This window comes from Acinonyx jubatus, chromosome B2, assembly GCF_027475565.1.
Source record: "Acinonyx jubatus isolate Ajub_Pintada_27869175 chromosome B2, VMU_Ajub_asm_v1.0, whole genome shotgun sequence".
NCBI lineage: Eukaryota > Metazoa > Chordata > Mammalia > Carnivora > Felidae > Acinonyx > Acinonyx jubatus.
In genome coordinates, this window is record NC_069385.1 from 10,412,417 (window position 1) to 10,436,897 (window position 24,481).

Here is a 24,481-nt window from a genome sequence, read left to right on the forward strand (position 1 = left end):
AAAATAAAAATAAAAGCAAGCTATCTAACCAAAGCAAAGGATCCAGAGAGTGTCTGTGAGCCAGGCACAGGGCTCAATGTTCCAGGTACCTTCCCTCCTTGGAACACCGCCAGGAAACTGCCAGAAGCTACTGTTGTCCCATTTTTAGATGAAAAAACGGAGGAGCAGACAGCTGCACTTTTGAGGAAAACGGGGAGAGCCTCTCCATAAAGCAAAACCACTAAGGCTGTCAGCACTGGAACACTTCTTAACAAAGCAACGGGTACTGAATAATGGCCCTGCTAATTAGCAGGACAGCACATAAACTTATTTTTAGGAAACACCCATTTGCCACTTCCAGGAGATACTTTTATGGACAAGACCCCTAAAGATCTATAACTGAACCTGTTTTCTCATGTGTAATGGGACTTATAGCAGTAACTGCTCCCGAGGCCTGTGAGGCTTAAGTAAGATGACGCACAACAGCCCTTAGCAGGCGGCCGGCCCTTACGGGCAGGCCACACTGGTGAATGTCCTCACGCTGCATGCTGCCCTGTGCTGTTTGTGCAGGGCACCCGTCCGGGCACGTGTTGGTGGTGGTCTGATGGGAGCCCAGGACGGGGATGATCTGCATGCCTGTAATGGGCATGCTGCCCTGCTTGGCCGCCTTTCATTCTCTGGTGGTTGACAGTGTATATGTTATGGTGTCACATTAGCTAATGAGATCATGCTTGCTAAACTAAGCTAAGCTAATGAGCTCTGCTTAGCTAATCAGCTCCAAAGAAGTGAGCTTTCTTTTTTGGTGAACAGGCAGCCCCCAAAGTTAATTCCTACACCGGCCGTTTGAAATCGGGAATGCATTTCCCCACCGAAAACTGACAAACGGAGGGAGAGTTCTCAGGCCGGCCTCCTGTCCTTTTTATTCCTTAAGGAAGGGGTCAGTAGTGCAGGTATTGTGGGTTCTGGGAGCTGTGGGTCCGTGGCACGGGGAAGAAAGAAATTCACTCTCCCAGGTGCAGGGGTTGGGTGAAGGTCAAAAGTGGAAGAAAAAAAATTAACGTCAGTGACTATTTCCTTGTAACCCAACTAAATGACCACAAGTTTCACCAAGTGTATTCCTCCGGTTCCTCACCTAGAAGCTTAAGTACTTTCATTACAGCTTGTGACAAATCAAAATGGTATGTGCTGCAAGGGACAAACCAAAGAAATTATGTTACAACCCCTTTCCCATTCACAAGTGCTCCTTGGGAATTCTATTTGCGTCTCCCTGTATATACTAAGACCCAAGGCCAAATCTATGAACTCCGGCGAAAACTGGCCTGACTTCTTTTTTAAATTTTTTTTATGTTTATTTATTTCTGAGACAGAGAGAGACAGAGCATGCGTGGGGGGAGGGACAGAGAGAGGGGGAGACACAGAATCAGAGGCAGGCTCCAGGCTCCGAGCTGTCAGCACAGAGCCGGACGCGGGGCTCGAACTCACAAACCGTGAGATCATGACCTGAGCTGAAGTCGGTCGCTCAACCGACTGAGCCACCCAGGTGCCCCGGCATGACTTTTTATTGTACGATGCAGCAAGCCCATCCAGAAAGTAATAGTATTATATGCACCGCCAGCCAGAGAGTATTAATCCCTTCAAATGACAGAGGAAATAGCAATCTACTCATTACTTTCTTCCAGGAAGAAATAAAAGCTTAAAACAAGAAATGATCAGAAGAATTTCACATTGAAGACAAGTTGTGTTGACAGCTATGAGGATGAGAACATCACATTCCCTTTTGCTACCTGTGCTACCCTCCTTAGAAAAGACGTAGGGGCACCTGGGTGGCTCAGTCGGTTAAGCATCTGACTTTGGCTCAGGTCATGATCTCATGATTTGTGAGTTCGAGTCCCACATGAGGCTCATTGCTGTCATCACAGAGCCCATTTCAGATCCTCTGTCCCATTCTACTTTCTGCCCCTCCTATCCCTCAAAAATAAATAAAACATTTTTTTTAATTTCAAAAGAGAAAAGCTAAACTTTTCTAAAATTATCAATTATACAGTTTATCATAAAATCAAGGGCTAGACTTACCTATCTTGATTCTACTCAAGACTCCCAAAGAGGCACCTGGGTGGCTCAGGTGGTTAAGCATCTGACTCTAGATTTCGGCTCAGGTCATGACATCACAGTTCATGAGTTTGAGCCCTGCATCAGGCTCTCTACTGTTAGAGCCTGCTTTAGATCCTCTGTCTCCCCCTGTCTCTACCCCTCCCCTGCTTGCACTCTCTCTCTCTGTCTCTCTCAAAATAAGTAAGCTTAAAAAAAAAAAAAAGGAAAAAGGAAGATGCACTGGGTAAGCCCCAGACAGGCCATCAAAAGCTGCACATTCTCAGGGCACCTGGGTGGCTCAGTCAGCTGAGCGTCTGACTTCGGCTTAGGTCATGATCTCGCAATCTGTTAGTTCGAGCCCTGTATTGGGCTCTGTGCTGACAGCTCAGAGCCTGGAGCCTGCTTCAAATTCTGTGTCTCCCCCTCTCTCTGCCCCTCCCCGACTCATGCTCTGTCTCTGTCTCTCAAAAATGAATAAATGTTAAAAAAAAAAAAAAAAAGCTGTACATTCTCACTGTCCATTTGCCGGTGTGCCTCTGTGTGACCGAAAGTCACCGAGCTTCCTGAGCCTGTTTCTTCACCTGTAAAATGGGGGAAATTTTACCCATTCTACCACTAGATGATCAAATGTAAGAGAAAAGGAATCCTGTGTAGAGCTAGCAACGTTCTAGAATACTGTCCTAGATTGACAAGAGTCAACACTAATCATGGAAAAAAAATCATTATTTTAAAAAACCACCTATTTTTACATGCTTTCATGCTTCTAAAAAAAGTTCTTAGAAGTCCATTATTTGAAACACCAGTGTTTCTATATGTCTTTGACCTCTATGTCTACACCTTGGGTTCCTGATCATGGTCATTTCATTGCCCCTTGTAGAAAGGCTTTAGCATGTGACGGAGAGCTAATGGAGCTAATGCAAACCCTGCATGTATGGGAACCTATCAGTAGATGTGCCTGGCTGGAAAAGCAGGTTTCGGTTGGCCCCTCCACTCAAGGGCATCATTTTAATGCCGTTCCAGAATCACTGATTCAGTACCCACTGTGTGCCACATACGGGTCCCAAATGCACAGGAGCCAAAGCACAGCAGGACAGGCCAGGGCTCAGTGAGCTCCCAGCCGGCGGATGAGAAAGGCATGCACAGCAAACGAAGGCACACGGTGAGCGCCAGAGACACGGGACAAAGAGTGTCATTAGCACACAGCTGTGTCCACAACTGGGGTGTCGAGAAGGCTGCACGACACACGTATGCTTGAGTAAGACGAGGAAAGATGGGTTGTTGCACATCTCGTAGGTGTGCGTCTGGAAGTGAGGGAAGGAGTTCAGGCAGAAGACACACAGGGGTGAAGACGGGAGGTGTGGGGACCTGGCACCTGAGGGCAGCAGTGGTGTCTTGGCTGTCATGGGATGGCACAGTGTTCCTCCGTTTGTAGGTTGGGGGGGGGGGGTGTCACTAAATCAATGCAGTGGGCCAGAAGGATTTCTTAAGTGAAATATTCTAGGATGAAACAATAGAGTGACTAGAATAGAGCTCACTGCACATGAAGTGTCGCTTTGTGAATCCATTTTAGTGAGTGCGCGTGCAAGTGTGTGTGTGGATGTGAGTGTATGCCTGTGTCGTGGGTCTCCATGAGGAACTGCTGGGTGTAAGTCATGCTCTGGTTTTAAAAAGCCGCTGTTCAGAGTGTGGGCTATGTAGGAGCTATGCAGTCATTGTCCCCAGTGCCGCCCTCCAGGAAGCACAGCGGTGACAGCGTGAGTGGAGACAACAGTGGCATTGGCATTCTCGTGCTGGGGTGGGTAGGACACAGACAAGGGCTCCAGGGCTGTGGCTGGCACTCTGGCTCTATCCCTACAACTCTCTAGGGTGAGACCTCGGCGAATTATCCCCAGGGCAGACCACACAATGGTTTAGGACATCAGTACAGCAAGGGCATGAAAACGGAGGAAAGTATAGCTTCAGCAAGCCTATTCAGAATTTTGCAATTGGAAGAAGGTGAGTTTTGTGTTTTACAACTTATTTTTGTATACCAGTTACATGTGGTGGTGGGGAAGGGGTTTGGCCATGGAGACTTCTTCATGTTCATGGCTTTTGAAAGGGTTTAATCCAGCCCTGGTGGTAATGACACAACTGACTCTGAGCAAACCTCCCCTTGGACAGATGTCATCATTCTTGTCCCTTTGCAAAGCAGTCTGACCAGTGTCTGCTGGGGGCCCAACCCAGGCCTGCGTCTACAGTAGGGATGGTGTATGTGTGGCATCAGGATCAGGGCCATCCTGGCCAGCCTGGTCCCTGGGAGGGGTCCACAGAGAATGGGGAAGATCAGGCATAGCCTCAAAAAAAGCTGTGATGTGCAAAGAAATGTGCATGGGGGAGAGTCAATGTCTGGGTTAGCTCCAGCCCGGCAGAAAAGCCCAGCTCCAGTACTAGAAAGAGCACGGAAGGCAGAGTTTCTGGCTCCAGACCTTTCTTCACAAAACCGTGAACCTTCCGGGGGCTCTGTTTTCTTCATATTAATGACAATAAGAAAAACTGCTTTTGTGCCTTTGAAACAAGAATCTTAAAAGGGGTGGGGTGCCTGGGTGGCTCAGTCAGTTGAGTGTCCGACTTCAGCTCAGGTCATTATCTTACGGTTTGTGGGTTTGAGCCCCGGGTTGGGCTCTGTGCTGTCAGCATGGAGCCTGGAGCCTGCTTCGGATTCTGTGTCTCCCTCTCTCTTATTCCCTCCCCCACTTGTGCTCTCTCTCTCTCTCTCACAAAAATAAATAAACATTAAAAAAAAAAAAAAGAAAGAGATCTAAGCCTGTCTGAAGAAAAGGCATATACATATAATTACTCATGATGAATGTTGCAAGTGCCTTTATTTCTTATCTCATGGCACAGTGCTTATTCAGAGACTCGGAAAATGCCAACCGTGGCCCTGACAGGAGACCACAGCCCCTCCATGGGATATACAAAGAATCCCCAATACATGACACCTTGTGTTTGATATGCAGGAGATGCTCAATGGGTACTTCTTGAGTAAAGGGAACAGAAATACTAGCAAAAGCAAAAGAGGGGTAAATATTTCCTGGAGAAAGATAGGGGAAGAGTGTTGAGAAAAAAATAGATGGGCTGAAGAATGAGATGGAACACTCGTTCACAAGGATGATGTCTCCTATCGGTCTAAGCGTGAGAATCAGGAGAGCATGGTCTGATCAAATGGTCTGGAAACAAACATTTTAGTTGCCCTCCAAAATACAGCATAGGTTGGTAGATGTCTTCATTAGTATTTTTTTTATTTTTCTTTTTTTTATGTCTATTTATTTTTGAGAGACAGAGGGAGACATAGAATCGGAAGCAGGCTCCAGCCTCTGAGTCATCAGCACAGAGTCCAACATGGGGCTCGAACCCACGGACCACAAGACCGTGACCTGGGCCACAGTCGGATGCTTAACCAACTGAGTCACCCAGGTGCCCCAATGTCTTAAGCATTTTGATCAATGTATTAGACAAGACACTTCAAGTAAAATCACTTTTCTGGGGGCACCTCAGTATTTCAGTCAGTTAAGTGACTCTTCCTTTTGGCTCAGGTCATGATCTCACCAGGGCTAAGACTGAGCCCCGTGTCTGGTTCTGCATTGACAGTGCAGAGCCTGCTTGAAATTCTCTCTCTGTGTGTCTCTGTCTCTCTCTCTCTCCCTCTCTCTCTCTCTCTCAAAATAAGTAAATAAACATAAAAAACAATAATTTTCTTTGGAGACTGAATGAACCTGACTGTGGATATTCTGGAAACAAGCAAACTATCTGCCACACCTGCCCTGCACGTGTATTGTGCACACAGTCAGAGCTCTCCTCTCTCCCCACCCCCCACCCCCCACCCCCGTCCCTGTGCTGGTCAGTGTAGCCACCGAGAGCAGCCTTACTGGTAGAGAATCATTATGACTAATGAAAAAAAATGTAAAATAAATAAGAATGACAATATTCGTTCCAAAATACAAGGAGAAATAGCTCAGTTTGATACAACCGTGTTCCTATAAGACATCTCCACGGTTTTCCTGATTCAGAAGAAAGAATACTTCTTTAAGCTTTTTTCTAGAGCATCGCTAATTACTGCCATATTCTGTCCTTGGTGAAGACAGAGGCAGAAAACAATGGCAATTATAAAGTCTTTTTCGGGGGACAAAGGTCCATCTCATACTCAGCAGGGAATTTCATTAACGGTCAGGTTCAGCCTGATTCCCAGCCTTGCCTTCCCCTTTCTCCCCACAAATGCAGGCTGGCTCAGCAGGTCCTAAGATGCAGATCCAGAGGGGACAGAGCACCAACATCACCGTCAGGGACTCTCCCCTGCCAGGAGGCTGCTGTGCTACCTTCACACGGTGTCCAGTCCCAGGAGCACATCCCTGCCCCAAACTCCTCAGGTTCCCCACACTTGAGGCTCTATTTTGTGACCCTCCAGGACTAGAGACTTGCCTGACACTTTTAGGTCCCTGGGGCTGCCCTGATCCCATCTGTGGCCTGCCAGATGGGATCCCTCTCTCCCTCTGCTGTTGGATTGTCCCCCTCCCCACCCCCCGCCCAATCCGGGTCATCCCACCAGGTAGCTGACCCACCTGCAACACTCAACTGTCACTAACTGTAGTGGATGCTGCCATCCGCCATAGAGATTACCCCTCCCACCCACCCTACTGTTTATTCTTTTTAGGACAGAAGCATTTGTTCTCCCAGCTACTGGACTGCTGGCATCTGTCAGCTTCCAGCCAAGTCCCTGTCAGGAAACCACCTGTAGCTGGAGAAAGACGTCCAGCCCAAGGTCTTGCCCCTTCCAGGGAATCCATGTCCAACTTGTAATCTACAGAACTGTCATATAATTACTGTGTGTGATTTTAAACCACTAACTATGCAGTAATCTGTTATGGCAGCAACAGAAAACTTATGCAGAGGAAAGAGAGAATGAGGAGAAAGGAAAACAATTCCCTTTATTTCTACACTTTAACTCTCCCTGTTGTGCGTGATCAGGGCTTGCAATCAGGAAAGCTTGAGATCTTTTTTGAAAACACCAACCAGGGTCAAGTCTGGGTGATGGGACCAAACCCATCCAACATCCTAAAATCAAAAAGTTCGTACCCTCTTTAGAGTGGAGAGGAATATTAATCTCATGTTCTAGAGAACAGATCCATCATTTCTTATATCATTATAACCATCCACAGCCAAGAGGCAAGAGAGTTCTGTAATGAATGAATGGGACACTTTGTTGCCATTTCAACTTTTAAATAAAAAATAGAATTTTAATAATTGTCTAGCTCAGTAAAGGAATATAACTTAAAAAAATAATACCTCTTACCTTTATTTTTTTATTTGAGCCAAAGAGACAATCCTGTATACAATGTTAATCCTGACTAAACAGTAATTTAATGACAAAGAATAGAGTTCTCTAACTTTCAGTATCTATTTATCTTTAAAAGACAAGACCATACCTTTTGAAATATCTGCACAAAATATGCATATAGCTAAAGGAATAGAAACAGAAACACAAAGTCAGTATGTCTCCTAAATAGAGTATAAACACCATTTAAATGTGTGTGTTGGAACCATTCCAGAATTTAATTTGCATGGGCTGCTATCTTAAAGATGAAGCAGGAAAATTTATACCAAGCTAGTAAGTGTGAGATCTGAGTAAAGAATTTTTCTCTCTGGTCAGAAAGACAAATAAACTATATATAGCTACAGAATTTAACTTGACTTTGGCTTATATGTTCAAAAATGTACTTATCTGTCATCAAGAATGTGTGTATGGGAAATTGACGGCATTAAAAGACCTCAAAATAGTACCATTCAAGATGATAAACTGCATTGATTATATAACTTTGAGACCCACTCGAAAGATCGGGTCACTGGGAGTCACTAGTTGTCTAGCTGCCCATCTCTGGGGCAGCATGGCTCTGCAGACATAAGGCGACCACAGGCTGTTACTGGAAAGGACTCAGTGGGTCAAAAGCATGGAGGGTAGGTAAGCCAGGTCCCCAGTCTCAATAACCCAGGGAAGAATGAGCATCCTAGTACACAACAATCTTGAAGAGGAGTCCCTACCAGGGTCACGTTTCCAAATGAACCCTCTCCAAAGTCAACAGATGGATGGCTCTACACAGAGACCTCCAAGAATAGAGATTGTCATCTGTCACTCTTAATAAGTTGTAAAAAAAAACAGATCTTAAAAATCAGATTTCAACAGTTTTGTGTACATTTACTTTTTCACAAAATGGGTGTGAGAGTCTATCACTATAAACATAACAAACACAACACAGAAGAAAATTTGAGAAAGGAGGCCGGGGCTGTGGTCCAGGCATGGGCTGATGAGGACCTACATCACTGAGCTCAAACCACTTTTCCAACAACAAAAAAAAAACACTTCTACCGAGGGTTAGACCCGGAATTTGGCACAATTGTGAATGCATTACTGAGTAGCAACTCCTTTCTCTCCTATTCGAGGACACGTCCGAATGGAAGTGGTGAGAAAAGCTAACCCTGATGCTACCATAAATTTTTAAAACTTCTCAAGCTACAGGGGTGCCTGGGTAGCTTAGTCGGTTAAGCTTCCAACTTTGGCCCCAGTCATAATCTCCTGGTTCATGGGTTCGAACTCTGCTTGGGATTCTCTCTCTCTCAAAATAAATAAATAAACTTAAAAAAAAAAAGACCTCTCAAGTTATAGCACTATAACTTTAGTGTTGTGAGTCACGCAGTAATTGCCGCATACTCCAAAATAGTCTCAACACTTCATTTGAGATTTTCTGGTAGTTAAGCTTTCCAGTCTACTAAACCTCTCCAAAAGGTAATGGCTTAAAACAATAACACTTCTGTCCACAAATCTGCAATGTGGAGAGAACGTGGCAGGAATAGTTCATGCCTACTCCACGTGGCTTCCGCTGGGGTGGCTCAAAGACTCGGGGAAGTGGGGGAGTGGAATCATGTGAAGGCTCACTCGCTCACATGTCTGCACCAGGAAGACTCCAACAGCTGGGGGCTGGAAGAGCTGGGAGATCCACGGGCACCTCCCTGTGTGGTCCGGACTCTCTACACGGCCTCTGTACTGTATGGAATCTCTGTACAATGGAGCTAGACTTCTCACACGGTAGCTCGCAGCTCTGAAGGTACATGTCCTGAGACAGATGGAACTCAGGCACCAGATGAAAGCTCCATCACATTTGTGACCTCGCCTCAGAAATCACACGGCTAAACTTCCACCATGTTCTATTCTTTAGAACCTCAGTTCTAAAGCCACTAAGGTAGACCCATATATTCAAAAGGAGAGGAACTGGGGCGCCTGGGTGGCTCGTCGGTTAAGCACCTGACTTAGGCTCAGGTCATGATCTCACGGTTTGTGACTTCAAGCACCGCGTCAGGCTCTGTGCTGACAGCTCGGAGCCTGGAGCCTGCTTCGGATTCTGTGTCTCCCTCTCTCTCTGCCCCTCTCCTGCTCATGCTCTCCCTCTCTCTCTCTCTCAAAAATAAATAAACATTGAAAAAAAAGGAGAAGAATTATAGTCCATCCTTTTTTTTTACAGAAAGAGGATTAAAGATTTTATGAATATGTTTGAAAACCGCCACATCACGTATGGAAACAGAGAGGAAGAATACAGCCCAAGAGACATGAAAGGAAAGGATCAGAAGAGGGTGATAGCTGAAGTCCAAGAGAAAGGGGGAAACAGGAGCACACCTGGGGCACAGTGCTGGGACTAGGGAGGTGTTGTCTTCACTGAGAGGGGTGGATCCAGGAACAACACATGCAGTGCTCAATGCCTGGCCTTCTGGGCATCAGAGGACAACTGAGTGAGAGATCTCCACAGGCAAGAGTAATTCAAGACTAGAAGACAAGCACCCTAGGCAAGGGAGAAAGAGAACAAGAGATGGAAGTCACAATGGAAGAAGCAAGAGTGATCACCATGATAATTCAAACTTGCTCAAGAAAGTAAGAAAGGCGGAAGGGGAATGAGCAAAGTGAATCCAGGGCAGGAAAAGACCCAACAGATACAATACAGGAGGGGAAAAGAAGATCAGCAGAAGACAAACATCCTAGAAGCTAAAGGAAGAAAAGTTTCAAGTAAAGAGAAAGCAGTCACAATCTCCTACACCATTAAGAGAAAAGGAAAAAACAAAAGCCAAAAAGAAGGATACCAGATTTTTTCAAGGAAGCAGTCAGGAACACACACTTTGGAGACCCATTTTATTTTTACTATCTGTACAAGGGTGGCAATAATTTCTCACCTCCACAAGTAAAACTAATGCCTCTAATAGACTTCCTTGTTTTGTGTTAAAATAAGCTGTTTCTGTATTCATGAGAGGCACCTGACAAGATACCAGCCTTAGGGAGCTTAAATCCTTTCCCAAGTGAGTTAGGCAGAATTCCTCCACGGAAGGACTACCTCAAGGCAAACCACATCCAGCCCGAGAGGCCATTGGCTGCACGCTTCTCTATCGGCCACCTTGCCCAGGCTGGTCGCACTCTGATGGCTCTCAACAGCAAGGCCAGGTTCCCCTGGACTTTGAGGTCAGCAGTTTTAAAACCCAGTTTGAAGATGTATGGAAATTACTATATTCCTATTTTTAAAAATGGTATGTTCTGTCCAAATGTGCTTAAAGCGTTCTAAAATAAAAAGGTCTCGTTCCAGTTGAAAGAAGCTCTACCTCAAAAATCCCTAGAGGGAGACAGAGAAGCCTGTTCCGACGGCATTCTAGTTTCCAGCTGTGAAGGGCCAAGGAGGTAGAGGCAAAAATAGACCTCAATTAAGGGTAGCACAGCATCTACAGACTGGAGGAATGCAGTCCCGGGAAAAGAACACACGCACGCATGCGCGCGCACGCGCACACACACACACACACACACACACACACAGCTGTCACCTTTCTCTTCATTCTGGGACTGCTCATGGCAGAGGAAGAGATTTTCTTGCTCATGTAGAGCGCTAGGCAGACTGAAGAGTCTACATGAGCTGAGAGCTGCCTGGTTCAATCATAAATCCCTTCTATCAGGACTTTCAACCAGAGCCAGCTACATGACAAGAGGTCAGTAACAGAACCTTAATTACAAGTATTCTGAGGGTTTATATCTAAGCTGGGCATGAGATCAGCCAAGAGATTCCATACTCAAAGTATTAGAAGTGGGGGATAAAAAGTTAAGATTTCTTTTTAAATCAATGAAAAACTGGCATCAAATTAAACTGGCAGATGAAGATTTGTGATAAAGTATCTCACTTATCACAAGGATACAGATTTCTATAAACCTTGCTCTTAATTGTACATAACGTCAATGATCAGTTGATAGTTATGATTTATCCTTTGATAACTATTTTACCATCATATAAAAGCATCATAGATTGAATCCCATGCTAAATTCTGCCACCAGGCCTAAGCACTTGGGCCCAGATGTCACAGGCATTGCCAGGACACATTTAAGAAGAAACCAAAACCTATGAAGAGGCAGCACTGAATACTGTATCCTTTAAAATGATAGTAAATGCCAAGAATCAGCAAGAAGTCCAAAAAAGAAAGACCAGAAATAGTATGAGGAATAAATTGAGTGTATTTACACAAACCAAATATTATAGCAACAAAAACTAATTACATATATATGCAACCACATGCATAAATCTAAGAAACACAATATTAACAAAAAAAAAATCAAAGTTGAAAGTTGTAAAAGCAATCACTCCCACTCTGACAATGAGAACGAGGCCACATTGGCTACAAAAGCAGTTTTTTAAAATATATCAGGGAGCTGAGGGTGCACAGAAGCTTAAATGTGTTGAGCCTTTCCCAAGAGAAGAAAGGCCAACAGCTGCTTCCACTCCTAGCAAAGTGGCAGGAAAAACAGGAATCCACCATAGCCAGGAGTAAGGAGAAAGCAGGTAAATTTTTAAGCAAGTTTAATGGCCAATGGATGGCCGTATGGATATGAATTCCAGGGAGCCTGAACCACAGAGTAAGTCTGCACCACCAGCCAACTCCTTCCCATAGATCTTCACCAAACACACAACAAGAGTACACCAAAGGCTGGGGGCAGGGCAGGAGAGTTGAGAGGCAACTGCCCTGGGGGCTACAGGACCTTCCCCAGAGTAGGCAGGGGTCAGAGCGTAAAAACTGAAAAAATCTCCCTTACGCACTTCAGGCCCTCACCATAGGCACTGCAGCAGCCCTCCAAAAGCTGAGGCTGGATAGCTGGACTGAGAGAGATGTGCTGTGGTGACGAAGGCTGGGACAGTACTAAAAGCAAACAAAACTCGCCAGTACTCCAAAATGCTGGCATACTGGCTGAAAAACAGAAATCTTCCACAGTTGGGTAAGCTGCTGCTAGGTTGTAAAGCATAAAGAAAACTAAGAGTTTAGTCAGGGGTCAGATCTCAATTCCTGCTAAAGGGAAAGTCTCTGTCCTCGAAATATTTGAACTCAGTGACAAAATGGATCTAATGAAAGCTTCAATAAAGATCACACGCATTTCAATAACACGTTAGATTGACTCAGCCTACACACTAGTACCCTGATAAAAAGGCGTGCCCTTTTATATTACTGCATCCTCTATGATTCTTTTACACACAATATCTGGCATGCATCAAAAATTACGAGGCCCACAAAGAAGGGAGAAAATATAACCCACAGCCAAGAGAAGAAACAGCCAAAAGAAGCAGACACAGAGATGATACAGCTGTTGAAATCATTAGGCACAATAACTACCAAAAAATATGTTAAAGGATCCAGTGGAAAACATGGACACGAATAGGTGGAGAATTTCAGGAAAAGACTGGAAATTAGTTTTTAAGCTATATAAAAACTATTTTTTTAATGTAGAAATGCTAAAAATAAAAAAAATAAGATATTAAAGATGGTTTAACATTAATAAGACACAGCAGAGGAAAGGATCAGGAAACCTGAAGTCAGATCAATAGGAATTATTCAAACTGAAAAACAAAAATTAAAAAAGAAAAGAGTATAAAAAAACATGGGATAAGAGACAAGAGAAATACTTGAAGAAACAATGGATGGAAAAAAGCTCTAAAACTGATGAAAGATATCAACCCACAGATCCAAGAAGTCTTAGCAAAGCCTGACCCTAAACAGAAAGAAAACTACACTTGGGCATGTCGTAGTTCAGCTGCTGAAAAAAAAGAAAAAACAAAATACAAAATCAGATGGGAAAAAACTCAGCCATTACATACCACAGGGGAATATGCTAAAAATAAAGGCTAACTTCACATCAGAAACAAAAGAGTCCAGAAAACAATGGGCCAATGTCTTCAAAGTTCTGATTTAAAAAACTGTCAAACTTGGAGCCTGGTTGGCTCAGTTGGTTGGGTGTCTAACTTCGGCTCAGGTCATGATCTCACAGTTCAAGCCCTGCGTCAGGCTCTGTGCTGACAGCTCAGAGCTTAGAGCCTGCTTCGGATTCTGTGTTTCCCTCTCCCTCTCTGCCCCTCCCCCACTCACATTCTGTGACTCTCCCTCTCAAAGCTAAATAAACGCTAAAAAAAAAAATTTTTTTTAACTGTCAAACTAGAATTCTGTATCCAGTGAAAATATCTTCTCTCCCTTAAAAATGAAGGCAAAAGAAACATTTTCAGAAAAAGCAAAATCTAAGCACTTGTCACCAGCAGACCTACATCAAGAAATACTAAAAGAAATACTTTAGGCCAAAGAAAAATGATAAAGATGGAAAAAATAAACAGTACTAGAAATGGTAAATACGTAAAGATAAATATAAAACTCCACTTAAAATTATCTCCATTTTATATATATATAAATGCATGTGTTATTTTAGATTTTATAAGTGTGTATATGTTTTACTTTAAAGTATCTTTGTTTCACGTATGTATATATGTATGCATGCATGTATGTTTATGTTTCTTTCACATACAATTGACAGCTTTAAAGTAGTAACATTACTGGCTTTATAGCACACACAGATATATACCATATGACAATAAGATCTATAAAGTGTAAGACAAGTAAGTAGAATTATAATGTATTAGGCTTCTTACATTAGTTGTGAAGTACAGTATTACTATTTGGAGGTAGACTCTAATAGGGTAAAGATGCATAGCTGAGCTCTTAAGCTACTAAAAAAATAGAAAGAAATACAGCCTAAATTTGTTACAGGAAATAAAATGGAATACCAAAAATATGCAGTTTACTTATATGAAGGCTAGAAGGAAGAAAAAAGAAACAAGACATATTATATAAGCACAAATACCAAGATCATAAAGTTAAACACGACAATATTGGCAAATATTGACAAATAGCAAAATTTGAATATGGACTGTTGCAGCCACATTAAATTGACTGAAATTGATACCATTATAGTTGACTCTTAAACAAAATGGGGGTTAGGGGTGCCAACCCCACTTCACCCCATACAGTTGAAAATGGGTGTATAACTTTCAACTCCCTCAAAACTTAACTACTAATCGCCTACTATTGACCAGCAGCCTTACAGGTAACCAGTCAACTAACACATATTTTGTATGTTATATGCATTATATACTGTATTCTTATGATAAAGTAAGCTAGAGAAAAGAAAATATTATTAAGAAAACCATAAGGAAGAGTAAATACATTTACAGTACTATACTGTGAAAAAATTCATATATGAGTAGACCGCACAGCTCAAACCTGTGTTGTTCAATGGTCAATTGTACCATGTTAAGAAAAGGTCTTTTGCTCAAGAATTAAATGCTGAGAGGGGCACCTGGGTGGCTCAGTCGGTTAAGCTCTGACTTCAGCTCAGGTTACGATCTCACAGTCCATGAGTTCAAGCCCTGCATTGGGCTCTGTGCTAACAGCTCAGAGCCTGGAGCCTGCTTCGGATTCTGTGTCTCCTTCTCTCTCTGCCCCTCCCCTGCTCATGCTCTGTCTCTTTCTGTCTCAAAAATAAATAAATAAAAACACTGAAAAAAAGAATTAAATGCCGAACGGCTGACTCTTGATTTCAGCTCAGGTCATGATCCCAGGGTCGTGGTATTGAGCACCAAGTCCGGCTCTACACTGAGTGTAGAGATTCTCTCCCTCTCTGTCTCTGTCTCTCTCTCTCTCTCCCTCTCTGACACACATACACACAAAAGAATTAAATACTGAACAATTTGGGTATCAAAGGGCATAATGTCTGCAACTTACTGTTTAATTGTCCGGGGAGAAGGAGGGGAAAGGGCAGAGATGGAAGGGTTTTTTTACATGTACAAAAGATCTCTTTACTTTTTTATAGACATAGGAATTTTTTATTTCTATTTTTTATATAGAAAAATGAGCCAAACTAAATAATCTATTATTTGCGAATGTATACATTTAAAAACCTTGAGGAAGGGGCGCCTGGTGGCACAGTCGGTTAAGCGTCCGACTTCAGCCAGGTCACGATCTCGCGGTCCGTGAGTTCGAGCCCCGCGTCAGGCTCTGGGCTGATGGCTCGGAGCCTGGAGCCTGTTTCCGATTCTGTGTCTCCCTCTCTCTCTGCCCCTCCCCCGTTCATGCTCTGTCTCTCTCTGTCCCAAAAATAAATAAACGTTGAAAAAAAAAATTTTTTTTTAAATAAATAAAAAATAAAAACTTGAGGAAAAAGAGTCAAGGTATTAATAATGACTAAGCTCAGGTGGTGATGACCTCAGGGAGGTGAGCAGGGAGATGGAACAGAGCTAAAACCCAGAGGGTATGAACAGATTCAAAAGCCCTGGTATCGATGTGGTTCTTGAGTTGAGTGGTGGTATTTTATTTCAACACTTGCACATATGTTACATATGATCTTCTGCATGGATATAATATTATCTAAAGGGGAGAACTGAGCAGATAGAAGATCATCCAGTTTGTAAAAAACCAGTTTGATTTGGGACCAACATTTATATTTAGTAAAGCACTAAACAAAAGCATTCAGATGGACCCCAACACTTACCTGAACTAACTTTTTATCAGACCCAAATTCCCAGATGTAACTAAATAGAAATACCTATTGGCCACCACTGCCTTCCCTTTCCCACAAACCTCAGCTACAAAAAAAGTGAATGCACTTCCTTGAAATACTTAATTTAAATTCTTTTGCTGAGACATAGTGACTCTGCCGTGAATAAATTATGTGCAACATTGCACTGCAAGAGAAAAATCTCCAGGTTATATAGATATGGCCCATTAAGTAATTGACCATCATTACCTTATTACGGGAACCTACAGGCGTCCTTTCTGCATAACTGGGTATCACTTCCCACTAGCTGAGAGTCAACAGTCTCCTTAAGAGTTTTATTAAATAAATTCAAGTATCAAAAGTCAAGAACCCATAAAATGTAAAATTATTCTAGGTACTAGTGGTAATTGGGTAACGGTGATATACGTATATGTGTGTGTGTGTGTGTGTGTGTATATGTGTGTGTGTATACATATATGTATGTGTGTATGTATGTATGTATATGTGTGTGTATGTATGTGTGTGTATATATACATATATATACATATATATATATGTATATATACATGAGTGCTTTATTTGCTCAAAGCATTTACTTAAAAAATAAAGAAAAACTACAGAGAGGTCTTAGTTAGCCAAGGGAACATCTCAACTCTGTCACTAGTTTTCTAAATAGCTAAGAAACCTTTTATTTCCTCTGCTTCAATTAATGTATTTGAAAAGGGCTAAGACCCAATTCTAAATTCAGAAGAATTACACCTAATAATCAAAGTTTCTAAGGCAACTGTGCTCTGTAAGGCATGAGAAATTTTAGTGTTTACAACTTTACAAGATGAAAAACTGAAGCGTGAGGGAGTTATTTTTCAGAGTGTTTCAGTATTACCATTATTCCATCAACAACAAATATTTACTGAGAGCCTCCTATGTACCAGGTACTATTTTAGGTACCGGAGATAAAACACAACAATGAACAAGTTAACGCATTCCCTATCCTCATGGAACTTACATGCGTTGACCTTGCACACCAATGAATGGATCAGTGCCCTCACGCCAAGAGGTCATTAATAAGGTTTTGATGCCACCTGAAATTCCTGTGGATCCCAAACTCTGGTGGATCTTGTGGGCTATAAAGTATCCTCGATAGCACCTACTTGGTTAATAGGGAATGGTCAGGGTAGCACCCTGATGGCCATCTCCTACTGTCTACTCTTAAGCCCATGGTGTTCTACGAGGCATGGCACGGCCAGCATCCAGCCAGAAAATAGGACACATTTCGTCTGTTTTCTGAGATAGTGGAAAACTTGATGCAATTCTCAATAGGGCAGTTGAGAAAATAGAGGGTCCTTATATGTTGTAATGGCAGTATCTTCTACTAAATAATGAAGGATTTCCAATCTATAAGGGAGAAATGAAAGGAGATAGCACTTTTGTTTATGGGGGACAGTCCTGTGTTCCATCTCCAAAGCAAACATCACCCCAGTTCTACTGACTACCAATCATTCCTCAATTGTTTCAGAGGGGATTAGCCAGAGAAGGAAGGAGGAGAAGGAGGGCAAAGAAACAAAGGGAAGGAGGGGAAGAGAAAAGGAAGGAGAGAGGGAAATCAGAAGGAGAAGACAACTGGTAGCTTTCAAAAAACAACTCATCAGTGGACTTCCAGTGATGACAAATTTAAGACTGCTTCCACATTCCCAAGTGTTTCAGCCCCAGAAACACCTCCAGACTGTCTGTGACCACAGCACAGAACTGGGAGACTGTCAAGTCCAAGAGCTGAGCAGGCCTCCCCTCACCTCATCTGGCTGCCTGGTTCATCTGCTTCTTTCTGTCCCTGTGATCAGGGACTACGAGATGTCAATTGTTCAGGACCAAAGACATTTTCAAAACTTCAACTGGAAACAAAAGCAGCCTGTATGGATGTGTGTGCCAGAGAAGAAGAGACAAAGAAATGGATAAGGTTCACTGATCTTTGCAAATTGCAATTCTGGGGATGGGGGTGTGAGAATGAGGATGTTGCTGGGAGTCTTAGACGAACCAGCCCCTCAATAACCGCAAGGAGCAGTGACAAGTCTGGACAGCGCTGCAACCAGCCTCCTCCCTCCCCTCTTGAATACAACTACAAAATGCTGTCACTCTCTAACAGTGCCTACGCTGGACACAGGATGCCCCAAAATGCAGAGCCTGACCCTACTTGAAAATGAGTAGAGTTGCATCAGGTGGCTTCTAGTAGCTTTCTTTACTGTCTTCACGGTTCTAAGATGGTAGCTCTAAAAACGGAAATGAAATCCAGTCCCTGCTTCTTGGAGGCTTCCTCTGTGCTCCTGCTCTGGTCTGGACCAGGGCAGTCCCCAGACATCTCTGCAAGACTCGCACTCTGAAGAGGCAAGAGTGAAGCCACTCCCCTGAGTCATACAAGGGTCTTGATTTATTGCAAACTACACGGGTCTGCATTTTTTTCAGCCCAATATGCTATCACTAGGACCCTTGCTTATTAACCCATCTACTCCCTCCTTCAAAGGCTCTCAGAAGAGGGAGTCCTTGGGAAGCTACTTCTAAGGTCTGCTCTAATAACAGGTACCATTCACTGAATACTTACTATGTAGGAGACACTGTATTAAGTATACTTTTTTACTTAATCTTCACAACACTTTAAGGTAGAGAGTATTAATCCCATTTAACAGATTGGAAAACTGACGCTTAGAAAAGCCCAATTATTTTCTCAGGGTCATACTCCTGGTTAGAATCTTGGGATCTGTCTTCCGAAGTCCAAGTCTTCAAGCACTATTCTATACTCGGAGAAAGAGCAGAACAGTGGGTCAGAAAAGGTTTGCAGTCAGAAACTCTTGCCTCCAGTTAGTGTATGACCCGGGGTGGTCACTTCCCCTTCAATGTGGGAATAATCATTTCTACCCTGCCTTTTTCCCAGTGTCAGAGGCAGTATCGACACCTGTTGCTATGTTCCCATAAGTCCCTTTCTCTCAGAAGAACTTCCTTGTCATCTGTTCAAGGTTGGGAATGAGAAGCAGGGTAGGGAACAGTTGCAGGAAAAAGAGGTCTGAAGCTAGGTCACGTGTCTTCAAATTTGTCCTTGCCCTTTGTAACTGTATAGGGAGACATGGACTCTAATGTTTGAACACGAATTCTACTCATATTAAAGTTATCTAGACATGAAATTAAGCCAATAGGCAAACACGTAGTATATATTCAATAAATAGCTAAAGGAAGGGCAGAAGGAAGGCAGGCAGTGGGCAGACGAAACTGGCATTTTCTTTTGATCTCTTTTAGGCTGTTGGCGTTTCATACCCTGTGCATGGAACTAATTGCTTCTCCGAGTCCATCAAATTAATTTGGCCAAAGTTATTTAATTTCACTTTGTCATTAGCAATGATAAAGAACTTAAAAGCAACACAGTGACAAATATTCTTAGCCAAACCATAATATTCTATGGTCTGAACAGCCCTATGATTTTCCCAACTGAGGCATCATCCTAGGATTGGCCTATTTTCTTGAAATTTCGAATTGCCTAATTGGAGTAACACTCATGAAGACCAAAACACACAGAGCTTATCTAAAAATGAAGCTACCAGTAGGAGCTAATAAAATCCCAGCACACATGTTTATTCCTACAGCCTCTGGTTAACACAATGCTGACAGCAGAGAAACATCCCTGACAACCTACTAGTGAGGACTTTGGGGAGCTCTTGGAAGAAACACACGCAGGGCTCAAGAAGCGATGGTTTGCTTAAAAGCAATGTTTGAACGAAGAAAATAAAAGACAGCAAGTATAACTAGAGGGGATCTCTAACCATTCAGTGTGGCTTTGGGTGTAGACAGAAAATGAAACATTCATCATCCTGCATGAAACACACCTGTGGCTGAGTTCACAAAATTAACCCATTTTCCCCACCCTTAAAACTGCTAAAAAAAAAAAAAAATGCCAATAGTTCAAAACTTTCACCTTAGGAACATCGTGAATACTCCAGAAGACCACCTGAAATGACAGCCACCATTAGAAGGATGGCATTTGTGTTCAACCACATGGCATCATCATCTCAGTGCCTGAATCTATTATGACTCAGACCCAGGTCTGTCAGGACCAGCGGCTCTCTGGAAAGGGACAAGGGGAACAACAGAGGAGAAACAGAGCATTTCTCCCGCCATTCCCAAAGCCTTTTCACACCTTCCCCTTCCCACCTCAAGGCCCCCAACAGGCTCCACCCTCCTTGCGAAACTGCCCAAAAGTTAAACTTCTAGCAGAGAAATGGAGGGGCTGTGTGTGAGGACTGGGGGACGTGAGTGGCTTACCTGGGAGATCTCTGTACTCAATCCTGCTATAACTGTTCACCACGGCACAATGTTGAGGCACAAAACGTTTCCCCCCAGAGTCAGAGGGCTTTACATGAAAAGCATCACATTGTCAAGAGATCATTCATTTCTGATTGACATAGCATTTGGAACACCAAACACTGGGCACAAAACCAGAGCCTATGAATACTCATCAGAGACAAAAAGTAAATAAACACAAAGGTTTAACTAACCCTATGGAACAGAAGAAGATGGAGACTGAACGGGTACCATGTCCAGTAATAAGCAGGATACTGGAAGCACAAAGAACTCCCAATAACTGTACTGCTTTTTTTTTTTTAATTGGGGATGGGGGTGTAGCTATAACTTTTATTGAGCAAAGGATACCATTAAGAATTACATAAGAAGCTGCATTGCAAATGTTGGACCCAATAAGGGCAATTGAAATTGATTCTGGAATGTGGTTAAAGTACTTTATCTAATCTATTAATAAATAAGAAAATCTTTCATTAGTTGGCAGGAGGACAGTTGCCACTGGCCAACTTGATTTTCCTGAAAACGGGGAAGACTTGCATGCACTTTTTTTCAAATAAAAGCCCTAAAGTCCCAAAGTACTGTTTCTGGAATCAGAAGTTACCATGCAGTGTCATACTTCTCCTGAACAGGCTGAAAGTCTCCTTTCACCTGTTCCCCAACGTCAGGAAGGGAGAATAAAGGGTTCGCTTGCAACATGTTTTTAATGGAAACTTTTTTTGAAGCAAAGAGTTTGGAAACCTCATGGTAAATCAGAAATTGTTGATCCAGGGTGACCATCTAAGGAGAATGAACAAATGAAATTACCCTTCCAGGCCTTCGCTCTGAAACCTGAAAAAAGCCAAGATTCTGAATAGTGAAGACACCTGCAAGATTTAGTAAATGAGCTGAACAAGATGCCCTATAGCTTGCGAGCAGGAAAGGAAGTCAATTCTATTTATCGCTGCCTGAGAAATCAGCCTCATCCTCCCCTCCCACAGAAAGCTACAGCTGGGCTGGCTCGCCGGTCTCCAAACTCAGTAGAGACAGAACCAAGCATCAGTCACCTGCGAGGTGCCACCCGACCCGCGCCAGCGGCAAGGCCGGCACACCTTCCAAGTGTCCCCTCTCCCCTCTCCACTCCCAGAGCCCGCCCCAGGGCTGCACTGTCTCCGGGGATCAAAGGGCCACAGACCTTTGAGAAAAAAGAGGGAGAAGCGGCTTTGCATTATATAACAACGTACAGCAAATAAGGCTTCTGGAAAACGAAAGTAGCGAGGGGAGGGGCAGGGGTCGGGGAGAGGCGAGGGGGAGCCGGGCGTCGCGGAGCTTTCGCCGCCACTTACTCGAAGGCGAAGAAGAGTCCGCTAGTGACCAGGATGAGGATGAGAGTCAGGTAGAAGACGCCCGTCTGCCGGGCCATCATGATCCTGCCGTTGCAGAAGAACTTGTTTCTTCCCGGGAAAACCTCCCATTTCCTCCGCGCCGCGATTTTCTTCTTCTTGTGGGGCGACTCCATGGGGGAGGAGCTGTGGGTGCTGATCTGACTGTACTCGCAGTCTTTCATGGGCCCGCCGCCGCCGGGAGGCATCCACGAGGGCAGCCGGCTGGGGGCGCACACCCCCAGAAGCCCCCCGGCCGCGCGGGCCCCGCCGAGCCACGACCGCCGCCGGCCGCCCGGCCGCCCCCCGAGCCGCGGCGCCGCGGCCGCTACGCCGGCTCCCGGCTCGGCGACAACTTTGCCGAGGACACCCAGGTTAACCCTTGCGGGAGCCCAGCTGTCATAGCCGGGTCCCCCTCCGGGAGGGACGGTGCTGGCCCGCAGCCCGCGGCGGCGGTCCTCAGTCGCTTCCAGCCCGCGTGCCGGGGCTCCGGGGCCCCGCGGGGCGCGGGGGGCCGCCCGGCCGGCCCCCGGCTCGCCGCGCGCCCGCCCCCTCGCACAGCCGCTCGCTCGGCCCCGCCGCCGCCGCCGCCGCCGCCGGCCCGCCGGCCGCGCCTCGGCTCCGGCCCGCCGACCCCCGAGCGCTGCGCCCCGAGGGGACTCGAGGCGGCGGCCCCGGCTTCCTCGGGAGCCACTTCGGCGCCTCGGCCAGGTTTATTCTAATCCCTCCTCCCGGCGGCGGATCCTCCCCAGGAGAGAGCGGTGGAAACTGGGAGGCAGCTCGCGGCCCCGGCAACCCCTCCCAGGGGTGGGGAAACCGAGCACGTTATTCTGTCAGGAGCGGGCTCGGCGACAGCCCGGGCGCTGCTCGCGCTGCGACCCCGCGCCGGCGCGCCTGGCAGCCGAGCCCAGACCGCGGCCCCCGCGCGGGGCTGCCGGGGCCGCCCGGGCCGAGGGTCGCGGCGGCGGCGGCTCCCTCGCTCCCTCCAGCCCCATAGGGGCCGGGCCGGGCTCAGGGAGGGCCGCCGGGGGTGGCGGAGCGCGTCTCAGGGCCGCGGGGCGAGCGCCACAGACACTTGTTTGCAAGGCTCAGCCCCGGCGCGCGCGCGGCGCTCGCAGCGGGTCCGCCTCCTCCCGGCCGGGTGGGCGGCGGCCCTCTCCTCGCCTCGCCTCGCCTCGCCAGCCGGGCTCCTCCTCCGGCTCCTCCTTCTCGCCCGCGAAGCCCCGCACGGACTCCGCGGACCCCCAGCCCCAGTCCCCTCGGACGGGCCCCGGGCGACCCCAGGGAAGACGCTGGGCTCCCTCCGGCGTCGCTCGCGGACGGCTCGGGGGTCTGCGCCCGCGGCCGTGCACTCGCCCGCAGACTCTGGCTCCTCCGGGTTTATTCCCGGCCGCAGCTGCCGCCTCCACACACATATATTCACACGGCTACACGCAAATCCATTCTCGCGACTCCAGGGCACCTGAGGAACCCCTGCGGAGAGGTGACCCTCCCCGGCCTCCCCCGGCGGGGCGCGCGGTGGACTTGTCGGGTGCAGCTCCACTGCTGCCCGGGAGTTGGCGGGGGTGCCCTGCGACTAAATGGGGAGGGACGGTACGAGGAAGGCCTGACTCCGGGATGGGGGCTGCGGGCGGGAGGTCTCGGGGCCCGGCCGGCTTCCAGGTTTCCCGCGGGGAGAGCGGAGCGGTCTGGGTCCCCACCCGCCCCGGCCCCTGCCTTCCTCCCGAGGACAAGCCCGTGGCGGTCAGGCTCTGCGGGGGTGGCTGCCTCCCCAACCCTTTCTCACTTCTCCGACACGGGCGCTCGCGATTTACTCGCTTTATTTCTCCCCTTTCCCCTGCGAGCTCCCGCGGCCGCAGAGGGACCCGCCATTCTTCGGCCCGCGACTCCCCTGCCCGCTGCGCCCCACAGCCCCAGTCGCCCGGCCCGTGAGCTCGAGCCCTCCCTGGCTTTGCCGCGGGGTCGCAGCCCTCGCGTGCCGGGCACAACCAGTGGGCAGCGGAAAGCGCAGGCAGCCGGGCGGGGACGCTCGGTTTTCCGAGCCCCACTTTCCTTTCACCGCCCACTGGGATGTGTAGTTCTTCCTCTCGCCGACTGGCTCCGAGAGGAATTACGACTTGGGGACCAAAAAACTACAAATCCCTGCATCCCCCGCGACGAGAGCGGGAGAAGCGCGGTGCTGGGCGTTCTGGTGCTCGGAGACTGGAGATGGGAACTAACAAAGAGAATGGTGGGGCGCCTCTGTGCCTTCTCTGTGCTGGACACTTTACACGTTACACATGTTCTTTATCTAATCTTCTCTGGAACCCTGCGAGGCACTATTGTATCCAGCTTAGAGAACACTGTACTACTTGCCAGAGATCTCAAAGCTCCCTGGTGGTGGCGATGAGATTGAACCCTGAGCCCTGAGAATTTCCCTTGCAAAGCGCTGCTTCCTTGAGCAGTGTCAAAGGTAGACGATATCGGTTTATCCAAGAGAGGAAAAGAACTGGAGCCAGTTGGAAAGAGCTTCCCGTAGTAAAGGAAAAGTGGTAGGGATGGCAGTTATAAGGCACTGTAAGGAGTTACGAATAAAAAATGGAATTTATAAGGGTCCATTCCAGAACAGGAATTGGGGGAATGGGTCGGATCTTAAACATATAATCAGAATTGGGCTTGAATGATTTTAGATTTTGTATGACAGACTCGCATAAAGTACTTTGTGACTGCGCTGTTAAAGAAAAGGGGGGGGGGGAGGCAAGGCTTAGACATTTCAAGTGAAAGCTCTCATATACTTACCTCTTCTTCAGCTCATTGGATC

The 24,481-nt window shown here is 46.1% G+C and overlaps 1 protein-coding gene across 2 annotated transcripts in view; it reads right to left on the minus strand.

The window, feature by feature from the left end:
- ZDHHC14 (zinc finger DHHC-type palmitoyltransferase 14) overlaps positions 1 to 22,399 on the minus strand; it is a 290,130-nt gene extending 267,731 nt beyond the window's left edge. For both annotated transcript variants that reach the window (XM_053222042.1, XM_053222041.1), the window contains exon 1: positions 21,646 to 22,399. In XM_053222042.1, the coding sequence (XP_053078017.1) occupies positions 21,646 to 21,890 (245 nt within the window). In that variant the 5' untranslated portion in view covers positions 21,891 to 22,399. The remainder of the gene's footprint in view (positions 1 to 21,645) is intronic.
- Positions 22,400 to 24,481: the final 2,082 nt, after the last annotated feature.